The 21,382-nt window shown below is 42.6% G+C and overlaps 1 protein-coding gene across 2 annotated transcripts; it reads left to right on the top strand.

Annotated features, from left to right (window-relative positions):
• Nucleotides 1–628: 628 nt before the first annotated feature.
• LOC109880882 (phosphatidylinositol 4-phosphate 5-kinase type-1 alpha) lies at nucleotides 629–21,266 on the top strand. Of its 2 annotated transcripts, none has more exons than XM_031787473.1 (16): nucleotides 629–745; nucleotides 11,538–11,572; nucleotides 12,030–12,113; nucleotides 12,348–12,478; nucleotides 12,851–12,968; nucleotides 13,160–13,312; nucleotides 14,666–14,965; nucleotides 15,052–15,287; nucleotides 15,400–15,483; nucleotides 15,936–15,984; nucleotides 16,117–16,201; nucleotides 16,293–16,463; nucleotides 16,614–16,746; nucleotides 16,851–16,916; nucleotides 17,007–17,100; nucleotides 17,200–21,266. In XM_031787473.1, exons 1-16 carry the CDS (start codon nucleotides 700–702, stop codon nucleotides 17,200–17,202), a joined length of 1,788 nt encoding a protein of 595 aa, XP_031643333.1. In that variant the 5' UTR covers nucleotides 629–699; the 3' UTR covers nucleotides 17,203–21,266. The 2 variants fall into 2 exon arrangements, with proteins under 2 accessions (XP_031643333.1, XP_031643332.1); XM_031787472.1 differs by lacking the exon at nucleotides 629–745 and adding an exon at nucleotides 4,461–4,578.
• Nucleotides 21,267–21,382: the final 116 nt, after the last annotated feature.

Raw genomic sequence — 21,382 nt, 5'->3', positions numbered from 1 at the left:
GCTGACCTGGAGCGAACGCTGCTGGTAGGTTTCAGACCGGTAAAGGACATATCAGTGTTTATAACACGTTTCCTAGCTTCAGTTCTTAAACTGTAAACAGGAGATTATATGGGACAGTAGGTGAAACTTGAAGGTTCTTGTTTTATATCATGTAGTGTCTGCCCGACTAGTGAGGTAGAGAACAATAACTAATCGAAGGCTAGCGTTTAACTGAATATACTGTTTTAATGGTAGGTGGCGGTAATGCAAGTTTATTGGATGCCAACCGCCGTTAAACGTCATCGAAGAAGAAGAAGAAGAAGAGGGCAAATTGCATTAGCAACTCTATTATGATGGTGGAAAATGGTGTTTCATAAAGAAAGTATGCATATTATCTCTGTTCCCCCCCGCCTCCTCGCCATTAAATCGATGCCTTTGCTGCCTGAATTAGTATGTTTTATGTTCGAACCGGTCTAAGGGAAATACACAAAGTCATAAACCAGCCTATTTCTACAATTTATCTTCTTACATTTTTATTTTAAATCTAACCAGAACCACACTGCTAACCGTATGTCTAACCATAAGACCAAATAGCACATTTTGGTTTTCATATATTTTTACGATATAGCCCATTTTGACTTTGCCGCTGGCCATCTACTAGCTAGGTGGATACCCATACCAAAGATTTGTTCTATCTGTTCCTATACCGGCCAATCCAAAATGGCGACCGCCGTTCCAGTTGATTCGGGATTGACTGCTCCGACAGGTATCTATAATAACTAATTTAGGTCTCCGTGAAGTAGTTTGCACGAAAATGCTATCTAATTAACGTAGCTACAGATTCAGCACAGCCTGTAGCTGAATATGGTCATTTTGTCTCAATTCAACTGACTTAATTTCTCCTGTCTGAGCTAGCTAACGTTATCACCGTTGCTGTTAGCCAGTTTGCTAACGTCAACAATCGGATCGGATGGATTGCGTTATAGCTAGCTAGGCATCTAACGTTACCAACTAGCGTTACACGCTTGAAATTGGGTCATGTACTTTATGGTGTTTGTAGTTAGGGCTTGGGATGGGATAGTCGCACCCGAAAATGTGGTTATTTTCCATAATATGTAGCTAGTAATGTTAGGTCACCCTGAATGGGGCAAATTCTCCAACTCCAGCAGTGTTAACTAACTACAGTAGTTGGCTAATTTACTGCCTCTAACTATTTTCCATGTTAGAAACCAGTGGGCCTTTGTTGATCTTTTGTCATATTTGCCGCATCTCGTAGTAGGACAAAACACCTGTTAATTGATGTTAGCTGGCTAACTAGCCAACCCAACAAACTGAGGCCAGCCAGCAATGTTTGTTGAATATTTACTTGTAATGCCAGCACGATTGTTTTCGTGGATAGAACATGTCTATGTTGTTGACACATTAATGTTGTTCTGCAGCTTTTGGACTCATGAAAAAAACAGGTTAAGGGTGGAATGGATACAGATTTCGCTTCCACGGGAGATATTTTTTTATTTAACTAGGCAAGTCAAGGGGAACAGTGGGTTAACTGTCTTGTCCAGAATAATTACGACAGAGTTTTACCTTAGTTACTGGCCCAACGCTCTGCCACACCACCGGCTACCTGATAATAAGCAATAGTCTGAGTAATGTAGGCCTATGTGGTTGAAGAAGAGCCCACTGCTCTGTCATCATTCCAGCACATTTACAGAGAACTTCACTGGAAGTCACAGAGAGGAAGAGGAATTCACGGCTATAGGTACATAAATCCATATCGCGTTAAATTGCCTGAATTAATGCGAGAACGATACGTTTATAACATTAATTTATTTAACCTTTATTTAAGAACAAATTCTTATTTTCAATGACGGCCTAGGAACAGTGGGTTAACTGCCTGTTCAGGGGCAGAACGACAGATTTGTCAGCTCGGGGATTTGAACTTGCAACCTTCCGGTTACTAGCCCAACGCACTAACCACTAGGCTACCCTGCCGCCCCATTAATGTTCGCCACAGTTTTTTTTTTAAAGCATCCTTTATCCTTTACTACTACTGGTTTGATGGTTGTAGTTATCAATTGTCCCATTAACAATTGCCCAAATTAGCCAACTTATTTCATTTCAAACTTCACATTTTTTTAGTATAGGCTATGGATCGAAATGAACGATATCATCAAAATGCCTGCGATAAGTGATCAGTGTTGATAATTTTTGGTTTATTTCCCCAGGTCTAGTCCTGACTGATTTGGTTTTTGGTTGTGGTCACATTATTCACTTGTTCAGAATCAGTTGATATCAGAGGTTATGATGTGAACAGTGACGCTGGGTCAGGACAGAAGAGTGTTCTCCACTTTTCTAAGCCTGTTATCGTACAGATTCTTATCAGCTTGACTACGGTGTTTGTTACAGTTGATCTTCCCTTGGTACTGTAGTAGCTAGCCAGTTTGAGTCAGGTCATGAGAATAGACAGGTCTGTTTTGGTCCCGCAATAACACGCCTGATTGCTTTATGGGGATCTAAGTCTGACTACAGGACTGTGAACTAGGCCAGTGAACACACACACATACAAATGATACAGGGTGTTCTCACTATATACAGTACCAGTCAAAAGTTTGGACACATTCATTGCACGGTTTTTCTTTATTTTTACATTGTAGAATAATAGTGAAGACATCAAAACTATTAAATAACACATATGGAATCATGTAGTAACCAAAAAAGTGTTAAAAATATAATAATATAATAAATAATAAAAATATATGTTATATTTGAGATTCTTCAAAGTAGCCACCCTTTGCATTGATGACAGCTTTGCACACTCTTGGCATCCTCTCAACCAGCTTCATGAGGAATGTTTTTTGAAGGAGTTCCCACATATGCTGAGCACTTGTTGGCTGCTTTTCCTTCACTCTATGGTCCAACTCATCCCAAACCATCTCAATTGGGTTGAGGTCGGCTGATTTTGGAGGCCAGGTCATCTGATGCAGCACTCATCACTCTCCTTGGTCAAATATCCCTTACACAGCCTGGAGGTGTGTTTTGGGTCATTGTTCTGTTGATAAACAAATGATAGCCCCACTAAGCCAAACCAGATGTGAGGGCGTATTGCTGCAGAATGCTGTGGTAGCCATTCTGGTTAGGTGTGCCTTGTATTCTAAATAAATCACTGACAATGTCACCAGCAAAGCACCATCACATCTCTCCCATGCTTCGCGGTGGGAACCACATATGCAGAGATCATCCATTCACCTGCTCTGCGTCTCACAAAGACATGCCGGTTGGAACCAAACATTTCACATTTGGACTCATCAGACCGAAGGACAGATTTCTACCGGTCTAATGTCCACTGTTTGTTTTTATTGGCTCAAGCGAGTCTCTTCTTCTTATTGGTGTCCTTTTAGTAGTGATTTGTTTGCAGCAATTCGACCATGAAGGCCTGATTCACTCTGAATTCTCTGCTGAACAGTTGATGTTGAGATGTCTGTTGCTTGAACTCTGAAGCATTTATTTGGGCTGCAATTTCTGAGGCTGGTAATTCTGAGGCGGCAGGTAGCTTAGTGGTTAGAGCGCTGGGCCAGTAACTGGAAGGTTGCTAGTTCGGATCCCCAAGCTGACAAGGTAAAAATCTGTCGTCCTGCCCCTGAACCCACTGTTCTTAGGCCGTCATTGTAAATAATATTTTTTTCCTAACCTCTGCAGCAGAGGTAACTCTGGGTCTTCCTTTCCTGTGGTGGTCCTCATGAGTGCCAGTTTCATCATAGTGCTTGATGGTTTTTGTGACTGCACTTGAAGAAACTGATTTGGCTCAAACGCATTAAGAAGGAAAGAAATTCCACAAATTAACTTTTAACAAGGCACACCTGCTAATTAAATTGCATTCCAGGTGACTACCTCATGAAGCTGGTTGAAAGAATGCCAATAGTGCAAAAGCTGTCATCAAGGTTAAGGTGGCTACTTTGAAGAATCTCAAATATATGAAATATTTTGATTTGTTTAGCTTTTTTGGTTACTACATGATTCCAGATGTGTTATATCATAGTTTTGATGTCTTCACTATTATTCTACAATGTCGAAAAAAGTACAAATAAAAACCCTGGAATGAGTAGGTGTCCATACTTTTGACTGGTACTGTATAAGTTCATAAATTAGGCCAATAACCAGCACATTTACTCTAGTCTGTCAGACAAAAATAGGGGAGTGTCCCATATTATTGCTCTACATGCAGGCTACAGTACAGGCTGCTAGCAGGCAAACAGCCAACATGTGTTTTGAACTGAACTGCGCTGGCACTGGGAGATATGTTTAGTATGCACGCACCCTCATTGTAACTGTGGAAATGTTTGGACACAATGTCGAACTAGGATGTTATTTAAATCCTATTGTAAAAACAAGCTTTTCTTAAATGGAGCGCTGCTTGTTTCTAGATCTCTGTAGCATGTGGTCCATTTAGGCTAATTTAGAGGCGAGCAATGTGATTGAAGCCTAATTCGGTTGCATGCATGCCTTGTTCATGTATAACTGGTTGTGGTTGTGGTTGTGGTTGTTCTGTATCTTCTTCCATAGACATTAGGACTCAGTTCTGGAGGAGAGCCTTGCAGAGAGGTACCTGCATGGTGTTGCAGTGTATGTTTGTGTGTGAGGGAGCGGCTGAGCGTGTGCTTCGTTCCTGTGAGTGCCTCTTATAGGTATTACAGGGCCTTGTGGCATTTGAGCAAGATGAGAGCAAGCAAAGGATGAGTGGACCAAATACAGGCTGTTAACGGTTGTTTTCTATTGTTCGTGTTTGCTTTCTATTGTGTGTGCAATGCATTTTGCAGTGAAATGGCTACAACATGGTTTAGCAAGACACAGTGCCTCTCCACTCCCTGAAAGAACTAATCCTTGTCGTGTTTGCTCAAGTAATGTGGATTGGTTTAATTGATTGATTTCATCCATCTCACAATTTGAATAGGCCTAGCCTAATATCACAGACAAATAGCCTAAAGGCTGTTTCCTGTTTCGCTATCAGTACCCCACCTTTCCATGATATATTTTCAGTAGGTCTGCCTCCTCTTGCCTCTCACTGTCCTCAACATAACTCTGACCTGCCCACACTATTACAATAACAGCAGACATGTTTTTTTGCCAACTGGTTGTAATATCACTGTTGAAACTCAGAAATAGCCGTTGCTATTGGTTACAGGCCTGAAGTTCTCGTGGAGTGGGTGAGAAGGCGAATCTCACACACGCACACAATTTTAAATGGCGAATCCCTTTGTGAGGAGCACATATTTCAAGCATTGTCATGACGATGTGAAAATACCAGACATATTTTGCTTCTAGATTTTTCACACACGTGTTTGCTGTGTTTCTCTATGTTGGCATGTTTGTCGCACAAATTGGCAATGTTTTACAATAGGCTATTGGATGTTATCTCTTGGGCTGAATAAAGTTGGGGCTGGGCCTGGGGTCTGCAGGGTTGAATTTATTCTTAGAGAGGATTGGTAATGAGCACATCCCTACCAAAAAGGAAGATGGCAACTCGGTGAGTCACAGGGAAAGTCCCAAGCTTAGTTTGGGTGATGGAAAAAGTTTAGTCATTGCCTGTTGTAGAGGACACAGTATCAGACTGGGGTTATGTCTGCCAGAGACCTGTGGTAGAGGACCCAGTGGTCTAGACACAGTATCAGACTGGGGTTATGTTTTGCAGAGACTGGCGTATGTCCCTGTGTCGATGCCAAGAATTCTCGTAATTTCCTCCCACCATCCTGATTAGAGGTCGACCGTTTATGATTTTTCAACGCCGATACTGATTATTGACGGACCAAAAAAGCAGATACCGATTTAATCGGCTGTTTTAAAAAATTAAATAAAAAAATGTATATATTTGTAATAATGACAATTACAACAATACTGAATGAACACTTATTTTAACTTAATATAATACATCAATAAAAATCCATTTAGCTTCAAATAAATAATGAAACATGTTCAGTTTGGTTTAAATAATGCAAAAACAAAGTGTTGGAGAAGTAAAAGTGCAATATGTGCCATGTAAAAAAGCTAACGTTTGAGTTCCTTGCTCAGAACATGAGAACATATGAAAGCTGGTGGTTCCTTTTAACATGAGACTTCAATATTCCAAGGTAAGAGGTTTTAGGTTGTAGTTAATTTAGTATTTATAGGACTATTTCTCTTTCTACCATTTGTATTTCATATACCTTTGACTATTGGATGTTCTTATAGGCACTATAGTATTGCCAGTGTAACAGTATAGCTTCCTTCCCTCTCCTCGCCCCTATCTGGGCTCGAACCAGGAACACATCGACAACAGCCACACTCGAAGCAGCGTTACCCATCACTCTACAAAGGCCGCGGCCCTTGCAGAGCAAGGAGAATAACTACTCCAAGTCTCAGAGCGAGTGACGTTTGAAACGCTATTAGCGCACACCCAGCTAACTAGCTAGCCATTTCACATCGGTTACACCAGCCATTAGGCTGACAGGCTTGAAGTCATAAACAGAGCTGTGCTTACGAAGAGCTGCTGGCAAAACGCACGAAAGTGCTGTTTGAATGAATGCTTAAGAGCCTGCTGATGCCTACCGTCGCTTGGTCAGACTGCTCAATCAAATCATAGACTTAATTATAACATAATAACACACAGAAATACGAGCCTTTGGTCATTAATATGGTCGAATCCGGAAACGATCATTTCGAAAACAAAACATTTATTTTTTCAGTGAAATACGGAACCGCTCAGTATTTTATCTAACGGATGGCATCCCTAAGTCTAAATATTCTTGTTACATTGCACAACCGTCAATGTTATGTCATAATTCTGGCAAATTAGTTTGCAATGAGCCAGGCTGCCCAAACTGTTGCATATACCCTGACTCCGCGTGCAGTGAACGCAAGAGAAATGACACAATTTCACCTGGTTAATATTGCCTGCTAACCTGGATTTCTTTTAGCTAAATATGCAGGTTTAAACATTTATACTTCTGTGTATTGATTTTAAGAAAGGCATTGGTGTTTATGGTTAGGTACAGTCATCCAATGATTGTGCTTTTTTCGCAAATGCGCTTTTGTTAAATCATCCCCCAGCGTTGCATCGCTTATATGCAACGCAGGACACGCTAGATAAACTAATAATATCATCAACCATGTGTAGTTATAACTAGTGATTATGATTGATTGTTTTTTATAAGATACGTTTAATGCTAGCTAGCAACTTACCTTGGCTTCTACTGCATTCGCATAACAGGCAGGCTCCTCGTGGAGTGCAATGAGAGGCAGGTGGTTAGAGTGTTGGACTAGTTAACTGTAAAGTTGCAAGATTAGATCCCCCGAAGCTGACAAGGTGAAAATCTGTCGTTCTGCCCCTGAACAAGGTAGTTAAACCCACCATTCCTAGGCCATCATTGAAAATAAGAATGTGTTCTTAACTGACTTGCCTAGTTAAATAAAGGTATAAAAAAATAAAATTAAAAAAATCGCCAAAATCAGAGCCCAAAAATACAGATTTCCGATTGTTATGAAAACTTGAAATCGGCCATTCCGATTAATCGGCCGACCTCTAATCCTGATCTTTGCCTGTATCCGGTGTTCCCCATTAAACCTTATACCAGGCTATGTCCACTCATTGCTGTGTGTGTGTGTGTGTGTGTGTGCGTGCGTGTGTGTGTGTGTGTGCGTGCGTGTGTGTGTGTGTGCGTGTGTGTGTGTGTGTGTGTGTGTGTGTGTGTGTGTGTGTGTGTGTGTGTGTGTGTGTGTGTGTGTGTGTGTGTGTGTGTGTGTGTTATGCAGCGAGTGGACAGTTAACTTGTTGCCCTTCCGCTGCTCTATGCTCTCTCTCACAGTATCTGCTCTGTGGTAGACTGTCTGAGAGGGAATGTCTGCTGTAATACTATACTGTCTGGAAATGGAGAGGCACTAAGTAACAGATAGGCAGTCAGTAAGGGTAGTAACTACAAGCTACAACATTTGGTGTTTTAGAATTTAGTGAAAAACGTCATACAAAAACAGCATCCAGGGCAGGCTGACATGGAAGCAGCATTAGAGGGAATAGTGGTGTAAATCTAGAGCACAATGTGAATGGGAGCAGCAGTTAGCCTAGGCCTATCCATTCCTGTGGCTGTGTAGGTCTAACCATGGCTCGGCATCTGTGGAAAATTACACATTTGATGGCTGTTTTTGTAATTAACTAGAGTGGTTGTCAAGCATTTACTGTGACAAATTTCTTCTCAAGTCAAAATTACGCTGAAGTTTATTAGGTTTTGTGCATGGAGTGGAAAGATTGCAATGAAGCAATTAGGGTTGGGCGATTGTATGATCGCATCATTGATGATGACATCTCGATGTCAAACGATAGTTTAACATACAGTGGGGGAAAAAAGTATTTAGTCAGCCACCAATTGTGCAAGTTCTCCCACTTAAAAAGATGAGGCCTGTAATTTTCATCATAGGTACACTTCAACTATGACAGACAAAATTATATATTTTTTCTCCAGAAAATCACATTGTAGGATTTTTAATGAATTTATTTGCAGATTATGGTGGAAAATAAGTATTTGGTCAATAACAAAAGTTTATCTCAATACTGTTATATACCCTTTGTTGGCAATGACAGAGGTCAAATGTTTTCTATAAGTCTTTACAAGGTTTTCACACGCTGTTGCTGGTATTTTGGCCCATTCCTCCATGCAGATCTCCTATAGAGCAGTGATGTTTTGGGGCTGTTGCTGGGCAACACGGACTTTCAACTCCCTCCAAAGATTTTCTATGGGGTTGAGATCTGGAGACTGGCTAGGCCACTCCAGGACCTTGAAATGCTTCTTACGAAGCCACTCCTTCGTTGCCCGGGCGGTGTGTTTGGGATCATTGTCATGCTGAAAGACCCAGCCACGTTTCATCTTCAATGCCCTTGCTGATGGAAGGAGGTTTTCACTCAAAATCTCACGATACATGGCCCCATCCATTCTTTTCTTTACACGGATCAGTCGTCCTGGTCCTTTTGCATAAAAACAGCCCCAAAGCATGATGTTTCCACCCCCATACCTCACAGTAGGTATGGTGTTCTTTGGATGCAACTCAGCATTCTTTGTCCTCCAAACACAACGAGTTGAGTTTTTAACAAAAAGTTATATTTTGGCTTCATCTGACCATATGACATTTGGAGAATCTTCTTCTGGATCATCCAAATGCTCTCTAGCAAACTTCAGACGGGCCTGGACATGTACTGGCTTAAGCAGGGGGACACGTCTGTTACTGCAGGATTTGAGTCCCTGGCGGCGTAGTGTATTACTGATGGTAGGCTTTGTTACTTTGGTCCCAGCTCTCTGCAGGTCATTCACTAGGTCCCCCCGTGTGGTTCTGGGATTTTTGCTCACCGTTCTTGTGATCATTTTGACCCCACGGGGTGAGATATTGCGTGGATCCCTAGATCGAGGGAGATTATCAGTGGTCTTGTATGTCTTCCATTTCCTAATAACTGCTCCCACAGTTGATTTCTTCAAACCAAGCTGCTTACCTATTGCAGATTCAGTCTTCCCAGCCTGGTGCAGGTCTACAATTTTGTTTCTGGTGTCCTTTGACAGCTCTTTGGTCTTGGCCATAGTGGAGTTTGGAGTGTGACTGTTTGAGGCTGTGGACAGGTGTCTTTTATACTGATAACGACTTCAAAAAGGTGCCATTAATACAGGTAACGAGTGGAGGACAGAGGAGCCTCTTAAAGAAGAAGTTACAGGTCTGTGAGAGCCAGAAATCTTGCTTGTTTGTAGGTGACCAAATACTTATTTTCCACCATAATTTGCAAATAAATTTATAAAAAATCCTACAATGTGATTTTCAGGATTTTTTTTCTCTCTCATTTTGTCTGTCATAGTTGAAGTGTACCTATGATGAAAATTACAGGCCTCTCTCATCTTTTTAAGTGGGGGAACTTGCACAATTGGTGGCTGACTAAATACTTTTTTGCCCCACTGTATTTGAATTTGACTACGCCAGGGCGGCATGCCAAATGGCCTACACTCTAATTGTCGTAGCCTACATTTTCAATACATGTGGTAGTTAGATTATTAACATAATGCAAGAGAACAATGTAGAAAGAGCGGAGAGCACCAAAGTAGAGCAAAATGTCAGACCGGGCCTAACATGTTTTTTATTTTATATCCCCTCCAATGTAGGATGAAAAATAAATGGTGCCTTTTTAAATCCCTCTTTGCAAACCAAACAGTCTACACATAGGCTACTGTCAATAAATTGCAGTAAACGTTACTTTGAAAGTTAAACTAATATTGTCGAAGTGTTTATTAATGTCCTTGAATTGTGCAACGGACAATCGGGTATAAGCTCCTACAGCAGCACTTTCAATAAGCGGGAACAAAATATTAATGAATGAGTCTGTCGGAGTTCTCTCGCAAATTGTAGACCTAATATTTCTTTTGAATAGCTTACAAATTGTGCATTTATAAAATAGTCAACATCAATCAGATTACATAAATTATTATTTAGCCTTTAACATTCTTTATAACACTTGAATGAACATTGGTTTAGGCTTAAAACGAATAGGCCTATTATCCTTAGGCTAAATCCTAAATATACAATCCGATAAAACAAATGATTATTTATAACAAGGAACACCAGCATGTTCACCCCCAGAGTATCGAACTCCGCAGGATGACTGAGGTTTGTAGTCTCTCCATCCTTTGCCCTGATAATCTTTCAGCATATTCTGCAAGTGCCTTGGGTAAGGTCTGCTGGCTCACCTTTTGTCATATGGCCTGAAATTGAGCGAAAAACTGCCAAACCGGCGAAGACGTACTTTTCCCTCCACTAAAAGTCAGCCATAGTTCTTTTTCTGATGTTGCATTGGCAGGCTACACTATAGTTACTGAGTGAAATCCACTTTTTGAAACTGACTGAAAGTAGCCTAATGGAAGAAAGAATGTCACATGTGCTTTTCCAGATGATCAAGATGGAATAACAATACACTGGATACAGCCTTAATATTTGTTTTAAAAGGTCTACTATTATAACTGATATCTGAGTCTTTTTATGGACAAGAGAATAATACACCTTCCAGTTTGAAAATCCTTCTGTAGCCAAGAACAATGTAGAAATAATAAGTCTTGTTTTGAACAATGATTTAATGAACTTGTTTGTGGCTTTTGTAACAATTTGAATAAGAACAATGACGACATGCCCCAAATCACAGTTCTGGTAGAACCAATGTGTCTTTTTATATTGCGTTCTTCCTGCCAATTGACCCCTCCGTGCGCAATGTACATCAACGACGTTTGGATGGGACGATGTGTCATTCCAGACATCACACAACCCAATCAGACACTTTAATGCACGTTCCTTCCTCCATAAACTACTATACTATATGACAAGTTCATCACTACAGCTGTCTAGCATGACTCTAGCTCTGTGATTATTAGCTAGGTTCTGTCGGTAACTATTAGATTCTAAGAGGACTGAGTTGAGCATGGAACATGGAGGAGCCTAACAAAAATAGGCCGACATCACTATACTCTCTAATATGTTTTCCTTTTTTCTCTCGCCTCTCTCTCTCTCTCAAGCGTCCAGTGCGTCTCGGAAAGTGGCATCTCCAGAGGTAAGACAGACACCATCCCTGACTCACAAAACCACTAATTACAGCACTCTGCTGATGATGCTGGAGCACTGTTGATGAAACTGTTTTCCACTACCTTTAGGTTTAGGGAATCAGTGTATATTTACGCAACATTTATAGACCCTGGTGAAGATGTGTTGTGTATCACCTCTCTGTCTAGGGAGAAGACACAGGATATGTGGAAAGGGAGGGGGAACTGGTTTTGATGGTTTCTGTGTGTCACTGGCTGATGTTTACCTTTAAGCCGTGTGTCATAAAACCAAACAATGGAGAGAACAGCCTGACGCTGAAACTTGTTTTAATGGAGTCAAACACACAACTCTACAGTGCATTTCTTTAGTTTCTTAATACATTTTATTTCTTCCCATGCTCTCTCTTCCATCTCTCTCTCCCTCTTTCTCTTTCATCCTGTCTGTCTCTCTCTCTCTCTGTGTCTCAGATTCCTGGATCCAGTCAGAGTATGAAGAAGACCATTGGACACAGAGGAGTTGAGACAAACACTGGAGAGACCACCTATAAGAAGGTCAGCATGGGGTCAACACACACACACACACACACCACATGTGTGCTAAAATTACCCGTAGCCTGAAACCCTTCCTCGTCCACAGCCAATGATGACTCGCAGAATGTAATGTACACAAGCATTTGAGAATCATAGATTAATTATAACATGTGAATTCCTCGGAAACAATGAATTTATCAATTTCTCTTGACAAGCCTCCATTTCTCCATTTCTCTCTTCCACTTCCCCCTCCAGACCACGTCGTCAGCCCTGAAAGGAGCAATTCAGCTGGGCATCACTCACACTGTGGGCAGCCTGAGTCAGAAGGCTGAGAGGGATGTTCTCATGCAGGACTTTGTGGTGGTCGAGAGCATCTTCTTCCCCAGGTTAGACGTGTGTGTGTCACTGTGTGTGTGTTAGACGTGTGGGTGTCACATGTAGCACACTACCCCGGAGCACCTGCATGAGGTATGGGGGCCCCCCCCGACTCCCCCCAAAATATAAGTTGGGCCCCCCAGATACTATATGAACATGTCATAAACTATGAAGGAAATGTTTATAATTACAGGAAATTAGCTTTAAAACTGAAACACGTTCTCTCAGCCTCATGGCAAAATGTGTCAAATAGCATGAGATTAGCTAGGAAACAATTTTTTCCTGAACTGTGCTACACCACTGGTCTGTGCCCATCTTGCATTTATGCTTGAGAGAAGTCTTCCTGTATTCAGCACTCATTAACACCCTTCTCTCTGTCTCAGTGAGGGCAGTAACCTGACCCCTGCCCACCACTACAGTGATTTCAGGTTTAAGACCTACGCCCCCATCGCCTTCCGCTACTTCAGAGAACTCTTTGGCATCCGGCCAGACGACTACCTGGTCAGTAGACAACAAAAATTCACTTAATTGAATCTGGTTGATTGGCTGTAGTTCTCTATGGTTGATTGGTTGTGTCTGGTTGTAGTTCTCTATGGTTGATTGGTTGTGTCTGGTTGTAGTTCTCTATGGTTGATTGGTTGTGTCTGGTTATAGTTCTGTGGTCAGGATGCTACCTAACTCCTCTCCTACAGTACTCTCTGTGTAACGATGGCCTGATAGAGCTGTCTAACTCCGGCGCCAGCGGCTCTCTCTTCTACGTGTCCAGTGATGATGAGTTCATTATCAAGACGGTGCAGCACAAAGAGGCTGAGTTTCTCCAGAAGCTACTGCCAGGATACTTCATGGTGAGATATTGAAGGGGGGTTACTTCATGGAGAGATACAGTTGAAGTCGTAGGTTTACATACACCTCAGCCAAAAACATTTAAACTTAGTTTTTCACAATTCCTGACATTTAATCCTAGTAAAAAATTCCCTGTTTAAGGTCACATTTTAAGAATGTGAAATGCCAGAATAATAGTAGAGAGAATAATAGTAGAATAATAGTAGAGATAATTATTTCAGCTTTTATTTCTTTCATCACATTCCCAGTGGGTCAGAAGATTACATACACTCAATTAGTATTTGGTAGCATTGCCTTTATATTGTTTAATTGGGTCAAACGTTTCGAAATTGCTCCCAAGGATGAACCAGACTTGTGGAGGTCTACAATATTTTTCTGAGGTCTTGGCTGATTTCTTTGTATTTTCCCATGATGTCAAGCAAAGAGGCACTGAGTTGAAAGGTGAGATCCTTCATGGTGAGATGTTGGAGGAGGAGATCCTTCATGGTGAGATGTTGGAGGAGGAGATCCTTCATGGTGAGATGTTGGAGGAAGAGATCCTTCATGGTGAGATGTTGGAGGAAGAGATCCTTCATGGTGAGATGTTGGAGGAAGAGATCCTTCATGGTGAGATGTTGGAGGAAGAGATCCTTCATGGTGAGATGTTGGAGGAAGAGATCCTTCATGGTGAGATGTTGAAGGAGGAAGAGATCCTTCATGGTGAGATGTTGAAGGAGGAGATCCTTCATGGTGAGATGTTGAAGGAGGTACTTAATGGAGGGATGTTGAAGGAGGAGATCCTTCATGGTGAGATGTTGGAGGAGGAGATCCTTCATGGTGAGATGTTGGAGGAAGAGATCCTTCATGGTGAGATGTTGGATGAGGAGATCCTTCATGGTGAGATGTTGAAGGAGGTACTTAATGGAGAGATGTTGAAGGAGGAGATCCTTCATGGTGAGATGTTGAAGGAGGAGATCCTTCATGGTGAGATGTTGGAGGAGGAGATCCTTCATGGTGAGATGTTGGAGGAGGAGATCCTTCATGGTGAGATGTTGGAGGAGGAGATCCTTCATGGTGAGATGTTGGAGGAGGAGATCCTTCATGGTGAGATGTTGAAGGAGGTACTTAATGGAGAGATGTTGAAGGAGGAGATCCTTCATGGTGAGATGTTGGAGGAGATCCTTCATGGTGAGATGTTGAAGGAGGAGGAGAGTGGGGGGGGGGGATTTCATAGCGAGATATTGAAGGAGGTGGTGGGGGGAGATTCTTCGGTGGCCTGTGTGTTTTAGTGTTTATATAATACCAAGCTGTCTGTGGTGGCCTCGTCTTTTTCACTCTCCTCCTCTCCTTTCTACCCGTCCCTTCCCCCTCTATAGAACCTGAATCAGAACAAACGGACCCTGCTCCCTAAGTTCTACGGTCTGTACTGCATCCAGGCGGGAGGGAAGAACATCCGCCTGGTGGTGATGAACAACCTGCTGCCCCGCGTGGTCCACATGCACCATAAGTACGACATGAAGGGTTCCACCTATAAGAGACGGGCCTCAGCCAAGGAGAGGGACAAGACTTTTCCCACCTTTAAAGACCTGGACTTCATCCAGGACCTGCCTGATGGACTACTGCTGGAGACGGATAACTACAACGCCCTTAGCAAGACCATCCAGAGAGACTGCCTGGTGAGGGAGGGAGGGTGTGTGTGTTCTGTGTGTGCTGTTTGGGTCTACTGTATAGTAACTCTTATGTGTTTGTGTGTGTGCTCCAGCTCCTGCAGAGTTTTAAAATCATGGACTACAGTCTACTGGTGGGGATCCATAACCTGGAGCAGGCTAGTAGAGAGAGGGAGCGAGGTGGGGGGCAGATGGGGGACAGTGGGGGGTCAGAGGGGGCAGTAACCCCAGACCAGCGCCGACCCCAGGCCCAGAAAAGTCTGTACTGCACAGCCATGGAGTCTATACAGGGAGAGGCCCGCGGGAAGGGAGCCCTGGAGTCTGAGGACCAGTGAGCCAATCAATACATCACACAATATTACCTTGGGAAAATATGCAAACTGTCACGTAAATCAGGATTTGTTGATGGTGATTGGTTGGTGTGGCATGTGATGTCATTTCAGTATGGGCGGGATCCCAGCCAGGAACTCTAAAGGAGAGAGGTTGCTGGTCTTTATCGGCATCATCGACATTCTGCAGTCCTACAGGTAGGTGCTTGTGTTTCTTTGTGTGTGTGCGTTCTTGTGTACAGACTTCATACAATTTCACATGATAATATAGTGACACAGTACTCAAAGTATTGGGAAAGTGACACATTTTTTGTTTTACCCCGGCATTTTGGATTTGAAACGATACACTGATCTGGTATGGATGAAAATACACTCAAATCAAAGCTTGACAGTCTGCACTTTAACCTCATAGTCATTGTATCATTTTAAATCCAAAAAGTGCTGGGGTACAGAGCCTAAACGACAACAAATGTGTCACTGTCTCAATACTTTTGGAGCTCACTGTATATACCATTTAGCAGATGCTTTTATCCAAAGCGACTTAGTCATGCGTGCTTATATTTTACGTATGGATGGTCCCGGGAGTCGAACCCACTATCCTGGCGCCATGCTTTACCAACTGAGCTACGTTCACAAAGACTGTTTTTCAGGTTCATCAAGAAGTTGGAACACTCATGGAAGGCCCTCGTCCATGATGGGGTAAGATCCTCAACACACACACATTACCTGTAGTACATGATGAAAGATGCCACAGATGCATGTGTCAGATCTACCACTACTTATGACAGGCCTATGTCAGGTTGTAACTGGTTTTTTCCTTTTCCTCTGTAGGATACAGTGTCGGTGCACAGACCAGGCTTCTACGCTGAGCGCTTCCAACAATTCATGTGTAACACAGTGTTCAAGAAGATCCCATGTAAGACTGCTGTGTGTGTGTGTCTTCTGTTTCAATATCTACTTTTTATGATCTGACGTGCTGTCGTTATTTTGTTTTCCCCACCCCTCAGTGAAGCTCTCCCCATCCAAGAAGTCTCGTGGTGGGGGTCCGGGGGGTCTGAGGAGAGCTCCTACCCTGGGAGGCCCCACCCCCCTCTCCCACGCTGCTGGACAGTCTGTGGTGGACTCCCGACTCGTCTACCAATCACACTTCAACAAGGCTGACGCAGAGGGAGACAGTGGTGAGTGAACAGTTAACACAAACATTGATTGTATGTTTGATCAGAGGTCAAGGTGGACCAGAGCTACATGAAGTGCCTATGGACAAGGGATTAGGGGTGGACTTGGAATTGTGCCATTAGTTCCCCTCTTTACTCCCTCTTTCTGTTCAGGCATGCAGTCGGGCAGGCCAGACCTGGTGCCAAGGACCCCTCCCCTGGCGGGAGGGTCAGGGGATGCGGAGGCCAACTTTTCCACATCCTCATTAGGAAGCACAGGACTCACCTCCTCCTCTCCTCTGCTACAGTAACACATCCCTCCATCCCCTCTCCTCCACAAAGTCAGTCCTCTTCTTCAAGTCATCCAGTTCTCATGTGTTTCTCTCTCTCTCTCTCTCGCTCTCTCTCTAGGTCAGTAGGGGTTGAGGTACATAGAGCAGTAACAAGCACAGACCAAGACCACGGTGTCTCCCACAGGTACACAAATGAATTACACCACTGATTCATGTATTCCCACTTACGTGAACACACACACACCCTTATAAGTCTTCTCTCTCTGTCTCTCAGTATGGGTGCGGAAGTGGAAGCGTCAAGTGATCAGTCGGGTAATGAAGATGCCATCTCACTATCAGACATCATCCCAGAGACTAACATCTGCTTTGTAAGTCTGGCCCAATCCTTTTCCTCCTCCTCTTCTTAAGATCTTCACTATGGTGTTTACCATGGCTCACTGGACTCCCTCCCTATGTGTCCCCCACAGTAACAACTGATCTGGAGTCATCTGAGGAAAAGGTGATTCTGGAACCAAGGAGGTGGGTGGAAGAGTGAGAGGGGGAGAGTAGTTTTGCATCCTCCTTCCTCACTGTCGATCCATCCCTCCTTTTCTGCGGGGGAGGTTTGGAACATACTTCAGGCTGACTGAACGGGATGGGGGGTGGGTGGTGAAGTGAGGGAGAGTGTGACTGGGTGCCAGAGAGAGGAACAAAGAGAGGTGTGTGTGTGTGTATATATATGTGTGGGGAGGTGGTGGCTGTCTGAAGGCTTGGTCAGCCAGACAGACACATGGGTATGCTGCTAGAAACCCTTCTCCAACTAAGTTACAGGAGTCTCTGTGTCACGAAACCCACATACACTGTCCCACCTATCACAAAGCCTGAAGGGGAGAGGGATGTGGGCTTAGACACCCCTGCATCAACAGTGTGGAGGTGGAACACCATGCTCTATATCACTCTCTGTTCTGTTACTTTGTGCATTCCTTCTTGTGGACAGTATTAGGGTTCCGTTTTCAGTGACTCCAATCATAATAACTCATATGTTATCATTCTACATCTGTCCACACCTTCCTCCCTCCACACAGCCAGGAGATGGGACGGACAGGAGAATCATCTCTATATGTAGTGTTTTTTATTTTATTATGACCACACTTTTACTGTTGTGGACAGAACATATGACTTCATCACACAGACCTTCTATTCTTTTAGATTATGGATGTATACAGTAGCTGACTGACTGGAGTTGGAGGCAGGAATGTATAGGCCAGAGCTATTCTGCCCTACCAAGCAAAAAGGCAGTAACTGCTCATAGTGTGGAACTGAGAAAAATGGCTTTTATTTACCTTAGCTTCATAGTTACCTAGTGGAGTTACTGCTAATATCAACCCCATTTTCTCAAACACAATACGAGGCAGGATACTTGCCCACATGATTAAGTCATTTTTGCTACATTAAATACATGCTAACTCATTTTTGACCAAATGAGCAGTTACTGCCTGTTTCTTGGTAGGGCAGTATGGGTAGGCTATACACCACAGGGGGTTGGTGGCACCTTAATTGGGGAGGACGGGCTCGTGGTAATGTCTTGAGTGGAATGGTATAAAATGCATCAAACACATGGTTTAATGTCATTCCATTTGCACTGTTCCAGTCATTATTATGAGCCGTCCTCACCTCAACAGCCTCCACTGCTATACAAAGTGTTACTGGCTGATGGGAAGGCTCTGTCTGTCTCCATGGTTATCCTGGAATCTTCCTCTCTGATGAGACCACATGTGCTATATTGATCTAGGAGTGAGAGACCAGAGCAAGAACATAGTAATGGCCGCCACCTCCATACCCTTAGAATAGAGCGGGGTTCCCCAACTGGAGACCTGCGAATGCACATTTTTTTATTGGTGGACAAAAAAGGTAAACGCCAGCAAATCCACTCTAAATGATTTCAATTTAAGAAATCTGTTCTAAAGTATTCCTATGCAAAATAGAGGTTTGAAATTGTTTGTCAAATATGATCTGTTTGGGCTTTCTTGTGGTCAAATTGCAGTCTACAAATTATTTGTAATTATGTTCCGGCCCCCTGACCATCCGCTCAAGAAGAAAAAAATCGCCCCACGGCTGAATCTAGTTGATGATCCTTCGAATGGAGGTTCACCACACCAGAGAAGAGACAAAGAGGAGCAGTAACAGAAGGACAGGACAGTGACCTGACCACACTAACGCTAGCTTCCTGTCACTTACGGTCTTCCTTTTTATATCTGTGCCTTTGTGTCTGTCTGGTGCTAGTCTTGCTGAGCTGTGTCTCTCTCTCATATTTTTGTTTCTTTAATGTCCCGTTACACATACATTCAAACTCTTGTTTGTCTGTTGTTTTTATATTCTCACTACCAATCAAAAGTATCTTTGAAAGAAATTTGACCAATCAACCGGCAGGGTTGAAAGGAATGAGCCAATCAAAATTCAGAGCGAGCTTTTAACGCACACTACACATGCCTTTTTCGGTCTTCGTATGGCAGTTCAGTTTCATCACATTCATTCACACCCAGCCATTTTAGACTGTTTTGTGCACAAAGATTTTAAGTGTTCTTCAAGCAATGGTAATTCTACCACCGTCATTCAAGCACTTTGATACTTTTAACTGACCTGACTTTCATTAATAAGCAACAAGAGATTTCTGCTGGCTACAGAAATGGCTGCTTCACCCCACTGAGTTTGAGACTCACCACATTGTGTGAATGACTTTGTTTGCGTCTCTGTAGTACACCTCTTGTACATTAACGTTTATATAAACATGGGTTTGTTATTTTTTTCCCATTTGCTCAGTCATTGTGTAGAATACTAACACAAGCGCTGGGTGGTAGCTCATACTATTTATCCTGTAGTAGGATATTTCAGACACATGGATACATATCACTACCTACTGGTTATGCTAGATCTTGTATTTCACACCAACAGAGTGATTTAAAGGGCCACCATGGCCTGATTGTGAGGACACATTTCTAAGTGGATGGGAGTGCACGTGGTCCAAAGCAGAGAGGGAGAGATGGACAGACTGACAAACTGGGGGATATCAGCCTTTGGTGGAAATGATTAATGTTCATTGATGCACCGTGAGACAATAGGGAATGTTTAAAGGGAATGGGTGAGTACAAGAACATAGCCATGCCCTGAAGAAACTAGAGGCTGGAAGTGGAGCTCTTTCTGATCAACTGTCATGACAAATTGGAAAAGCAATCAAAATGTTATGGACTTGAACATGGATGAACTCACTGCATATGGAAACTACATGGAAACCTATGCTTCAGAACTTGAGTTTTGATGAACTTGATGTTTTCCTAACAGATCTGAGTTTAATGAGCCTTCAAACCGTTTCAGCGCTCACCGTTTGAGAGGAGCTGTCCTGCATGATAACTATACGTATTTTAAAGCACACAGGAAGGAAGGGCACAAGAGAGGGTGGTATTGGTTCCAAATGAGTTATTTACACAAATACATGGTTTGATTTATTTCAAGTTCTTGCGTCTACTTTTCCTGGCGAACCCACCCTCTTTGTAAAAAGCTCATATGGTATTCCTGGTTAAATAATTTCCAAACATGGCCCTCAATTAAAAGTTGTGCTCTTTTGAATGTTTTGACCTTTGACCCTGATAACCCTGCTCAGCTTCCCCATCATTTCAAAGAGCTCAATTCAGTCTTGTGCTTTTTGTTTGAGAACAGTTGGCCACCAAAGAAAACTCTCCAAGCCCCATGTTCCCATGTTTTGAATCACATTTTCAATAGATGGTATTGTGTCTTATAACAAGGGCCTTAGTGTGACAACAGGGTCTGGATTTGACTCCATGAACGCTCATCATGACTTTTAGCGTATGCTTAACTTTACAAACTAACATCTGACAGTCAGAACAATGTTGTTTTAAAGCCTGTGTGCTTCTGTGTAGATGCTGGATTAAACCCGTTGCAGCGTCTGTTGACTTGACTGGACCACAGCACAACAGACACCTCACCCTTTGGTGCTCAAAGGGCGGTACACTTGCAACACAGACACTACAGAACATATGAACTAATGCAATATGAACAAGTCTGCCATCTTAAAGTTTCAAGAATCGTATTTATTGTATTTGTATTATGACCTTGTAGCCTGAAATGATTCATAAGTTGTACATGTACCTTAGATGATTGTACGTATAATAATGTATACTTCTGACAGGAAATGTCAGCAACTTAAGTAGTGTATTGCATATGGGAGGGGATTGTTTGACAATTTCACTTTTTATATTTCATGTTTGATTTTGATAGTGATATATTCTCCATTGTTCTGGGGCAAGGATGTCCCATGCTTTTTTACGTTGAATGTTTCACACAGCCTCCGAGCCAATGTTGCTGGTTACCGTCTATGCTTCAATTACTCTATTTTTACTCTGCCTGTATAAAATGTTTATATGTATATAGTAGTCACGGAAATGCCTTCTCATGCTGCCTGTTCCTTCTACCATCTTTCAGTGATGTAATGTTTTTCATATTGGCTCTGATTTTAGAATAAACTTATTTTCTAAATGTTGGTTCTTGCCCTTATTCCTGAACATGATACAAATGTTTAGGGAATGGAAGGGTAGGTCTACACTACAGTAGATCCACAAACTCACATCACTTTATTTGTGAGTGGGGGAGTCTCTG

Source organism: Oncorhynchus kisutch, linkage group LG13 (assembly GCF_002021735.2).
Source record: "Oncorhynchus kisutch isolate 150728-3 linkage group LG13, Okis_V2, whole genome shotgun sequence".
NCBI lineage: Eukaryota > Metazoa > Chordata > Actinopteri > Salmoniformes > Salmonidae > Oncorhynchus > Oncorhynchus kisutch.
The sequence above is the reverse complement of the archived record's forward strand: the minus strand, read 5'-3'. Positions and strand labels throughout refer to the sequence as shown.

Excerpts from the sequence above, each read along its gene's own strand:
- LOC109880882 (XM_031787472.1), top strand. The coding sequence starts at position 4,476 with ATGCCTTGTTCATGTATAACTGGTTGTGGTTGTGGTTGTGGTTGTTCT. Across the intron at positions 12,969-13,159 it reads TCCGGCCAGACGACTACCTG|TACTCTCTGTGTAACGATGG; the intron begins GTCAGTAGACAA and ends CCTCTCCTACAG. Across the intron at positions 14,966-15,051 it reads CCATCCAGAGAGACTGCCTG|CTCCTGCAGAGTTTTAAAAT; the intron begins GTGAGGGAGGGA and ends TGTGTGCTCCAG.